The sequence below is a fragment of the Xenopus laevis genome, chromosome 2L, assembly GCF_017654675.1.
Source record: "Xenopus laevis strain J_2021 chromosome 2L, Xenopus_laevis_v10.1, whole genome shotgun sequence".
Lineage (NCBI taxonomy): Eukaryota > Metazoa > Chordata > Amphibia > Anura > Pipidae > Xenopus > Xenopus laevis.
Genome location: NC_054373.1, coordinates 78,187,147 through 78,190,967, shown reverse-complemented (window position 1 = coordinate 78,190,967; position 3,821 = coordinate 78,187,147). Strand labels below are relative to the sequence as shown.

The 3,821-nt window shown below is 47.4% G+C and overlaps 1 protein-coding gene across 1 annotated transcript; it reads right to left on the bottom strand.

Annotated features, from left to right (window-relative positions):
* Positions 1–455: 455 nt before the first annotated feature.
* Positions 456–3,510, bottom strand: LOC121399721. Its single transcript, XM_041581276.1, has 4 exons — positions 3,054–3,510; positions 1,803–1,919; positions 1,658–1,717; positions 456–778 (listed from the first exon to the last, which is right to left on the bottom strand). The coding sequence occupies exons 1-4, from the start codon at positions 3,493–3,495 to the stop codon at positions 456–458; spliced, it is 942 nt and encodes a 313-aa protein (XP_041437210.1). The 5' UTR covers positions 3,496–3,510.
* Positions 3,511–3,821: the final 311 nt, after the last annotated feature.

The window sequence follows — 3,821 nt, the reverse complement described above, 5'->3', positions numbered from 1 at the left end:
GATAAATACACCATAAAAAAGTGTCGTCATATGCTTGCAATAGAATTCATTGACCCTTACATGTAACATTTTTTGGCCAAGTGAATGTGTTTGGCAACACTGCAGCATCGCCATAGAAATATGTTAGAGCAAATGCACTTTTTGATGTTTGTAAGTGCTTTTCCAGATGTTATTGGAAAGGGCGCCAATGGGTGTTAGATATGGCACCCCTCAGTGATGAGAATGGAGCACAGTGTAAACAATGGGATGTGTTGTTTGGGAGTCAGTCCCATTGCTGGGTAACGGACAAAGTGATGCCTGAAGCGTCAATAGGGCAAAGTTTGTTACCAGGAGAAAAATAGGCAAAGAGGCAAGTGTCAGATGGAAAATGACACAGACTGGAGCTAGGGACGTTTGTCCCCTCGGACAGGACAGTGTCCCCTTCTATGCCCCCTTTCCCTCCAATGTTGAGGAGCTTAAGGGGGTCGAGGGGGAGCAGCAGGTGGACCAGGGACTTCACCCTCAGCAGAGCCCCCTGGTCGATGAGGCTGGGCTGCCACCAGGTCCTGGAATCCACGATGGATGATCACCTGGGTCTCCCGAATATCCGTATGGATTTGGGCCATCCATCGCCTCATCCAGAGTTCCTGGCGGCGCTGCTGGTGGAGCAGAGGCTGCATGGCAGCCATCATGGCCTCAACGAGCCCCGGTTGTGCCACAGGTTGCTCACCCAGTCGCCGTCCTTCCTCCTGTGGTGGTCCCCCAATTGCTGCAGCAGCAGCAGTGGCAGCAGCACGACCTACAAGAAAAATCTAATTTAAGTATATATATTGGACATGTGCATAACCCACAACAAACAAGCGGATCTCTCTCCGATATGCCCACCTTAAGGTGGGCAATATCGCGCTGATCCGATTGTGGGCCCTAGGGACCAACGATCGGATCCTAACGAATAGGAACAGGCGGTCGGATCGCAGGACCGCATCAACGAACAGATGCGGCCGCGATCCGACGGGATTTTAGTCCCATCCAATCGAGATCTGGCCGACTTACGGCCAGATCTCGATCGGGGAAGCCCGACGGGGGCCCCCATACACGGGCCAATAAGCTGTCGGTCTGTCGGCAGCTTTTATTGGCCCGTGTTTGGCCACATTTAGATTGGAGGTGGTGTTTTCTTTTGGGGTGGGGGTGGCATAAACACAACATGAGTGAAAATTTCACACCAGTCTGTAGCTTGGAATACAAGTTTTTTTTTTTAGACAAAAAAAAAAGTTTGAAAGGACATGTAAACCCTCCCTCCCTCCCAGTGAGGAGGAGCTTCAGATACCTGCCACTGGTTTTTAAAAGGTTAACAGTAAAGTCTGCAGTATCCCCTTAATCACTTAGAATTCCTTCTCCTCTTCTAACTCACTCTGGCCCTCCCTCAGGAATTCCCTTTGGCTGTTAGCTAATGAGCATGCTCAGTTCTTCTCAGCTCAGATTATTAAACACACCCTCCAGTCTAACAGCCACTGAGCAGATATCATTACTGGTTCCCATAGAAACTCTGCTCTAACTGTCTGATCCTATTGTATTCTCCTAACCACCTCTCCTGAGCTCAGCTTAACCAATACATGGCATCTTTGGTGACACACAGACAAATAAAGTAAGGGGTTATTAGTTATAAAATTACTCTTACGTCTGGGGGGCACCACAGGTATCACAGCTGGTGACTGGGCGCGGCTTTCAGCTCGGTGTTCTGTAATGTGAGATAGGACATTAGTAATGCTGTAAACAAGTCGAGGAAGCAACTACATTGGCCACAACATTGAACATGTCTGTACCTTGAGCTTCCGGGGCTCTATCATGATCTTCAGCCTCACCCTCTTCCTGGGGTTGCTGAGCGGCGTCGTCCTGGTCCTGGTCACTGCCCGAGTCAGGCCGCGATGTTTGCGGCGGTACTGCAATTGTGAATAAAGAAAACAAAAAAAGTATTAAAAGACAAAATCATATGGAATTGCAAGTGAGATGGAATGGTTAAAACTTAAAGGAACAGTAACATCAAAAAATAAGTGTTTTAAAGTAATGAAAATATAAGTGTTGCCCTGCACTGGTAAAACTGATCTGTTTGCTTCAGAAACACTACTATAGTTTATATAAATAAGCTGCTGTGTAGCAATGGGGGCAGCCATTCAAATGAGAAAAGGCTCAGGTTACACAGCAGATAAACTCTGTTGAACATAATGGAGTTATCTGTTATCCACTATTTAACCTGTGCCATATAGACTTTTTTTAATTCCTGTTCCACAGCAGCTTCTTTATATGAACTATAGTAGTGTTTCTGAAGCAAACACACCAGTATTACCTGTGCAGGGCAACAGTACATGGCATTTTCATTACTTTAAAACACTTAAATTTTTTGGTGTTACTGTTCCTTTAAATACATTTGCAATGGTGCGAGCAGGAGAGAATGTAATATATGACAATACTTGTGATTTTAAAAATATTTAGCTTTTTAATCAGCAGATCTACACTTTGCAGTCTCAGCAATCTGGTTGCTAGGGTCCAAATTAGCATAACAACCATGCATTCATCTGAAGAAGAGACTGGAATATAATTAGGGGATGGTCTAATTAGTAATATGAGTAATAAAAACTCACAATAACAATACATGTGTAGTCTTACAGAGCATTTCTAGACCCACATTTTAAAGCTGGAAAGAGTCCTTTAATTTTAAAAATAAATAATGAAGGACAACTGAAAAGTTGCTTAGACTTGGCCATTCTAGAACATACTTAAAAGTTAACTTAAAGGTGAACCATCCCTTTAATGCAGTTTCTAAACATTTGTACTATAGTGGGGAAATGGTTAATAAAGAAATGGCTGCCATTTTGTCTGTTACAGCTGCACTTAATAACTAGTAATGAACAAACAGCAAAGTTGTAAAGAAAAGCACAAGAAACTCCTCTAATGCAAAACAGGAGCAATATTTTAGCAAAGAAGTGAAATCCTAAAGGGGAAAATAGACATTTATCTAAATGATGTGAATGTGGAAAAAAGGAGTCAGATGTTTGTTTCTATAAAATTCAACTCACTTCTCCAGTCTGTGTCCACTCCTTCACTGCCCTCTTTGCTCAAAATGTCCAGAAGCCGGCGCTCGTAGGGCTTCAGTCTGAGTGGAGGGACTCGCCCTCCGCCGGTCTTCTGGGCTTTAGCTCTCCTGGTAACCAGCTTTGCCCTTAGCCAACGCTTCAGGTCACTGAAGCGCTTGTACACTGTGGAGTGATCCCTGTGTAAAGCGCCCACAGTGTTCACCTTGTCCGTTACCTGCTGCCAGTGTTGTTGACGTCTGGCAGCACTGATACGATGGGACCGACTCCCAAACAGCACATCCCATCGCGCTACCACATCGTCCACCAGTGCTCCATTCTCATCACTGGTAAACCTTCGGGCCATTTTGTTGGTGGGGCCCTCCTCTCCTCCGTCATCATCACCCTCCTCCTGTCTCCTCTCTGAGGCAGTTGGTGGTGCCTCCATCTCCTCCTCGCTGCTGGGCAGCCTCTGTGTCCTCCTCCTGGGAGAGCCTCTCCGAGCCCTGGGTGGGGTGCGTGACACGCTGCGTGCCCCAGATGGCGAGCGAGACACGCAGCGTGCCCTGGGGGACTCCCTGCGTTGGCTGGGGGACACCCTCCCTACACTATGCTCCTGCCCCCCTGCCCTACGCTCCTCCCTCCCTCTACGGGACCCCCCTGCCCTACTCTCCTCCCCTCTATGGGACCCCCCTGCCCTACGCTCCTCCCTCCCTCTACGGGACCCCCCTGCCCTACGCTCCTCCCCTCTACGGGACCCCCCTGCCCTACGCT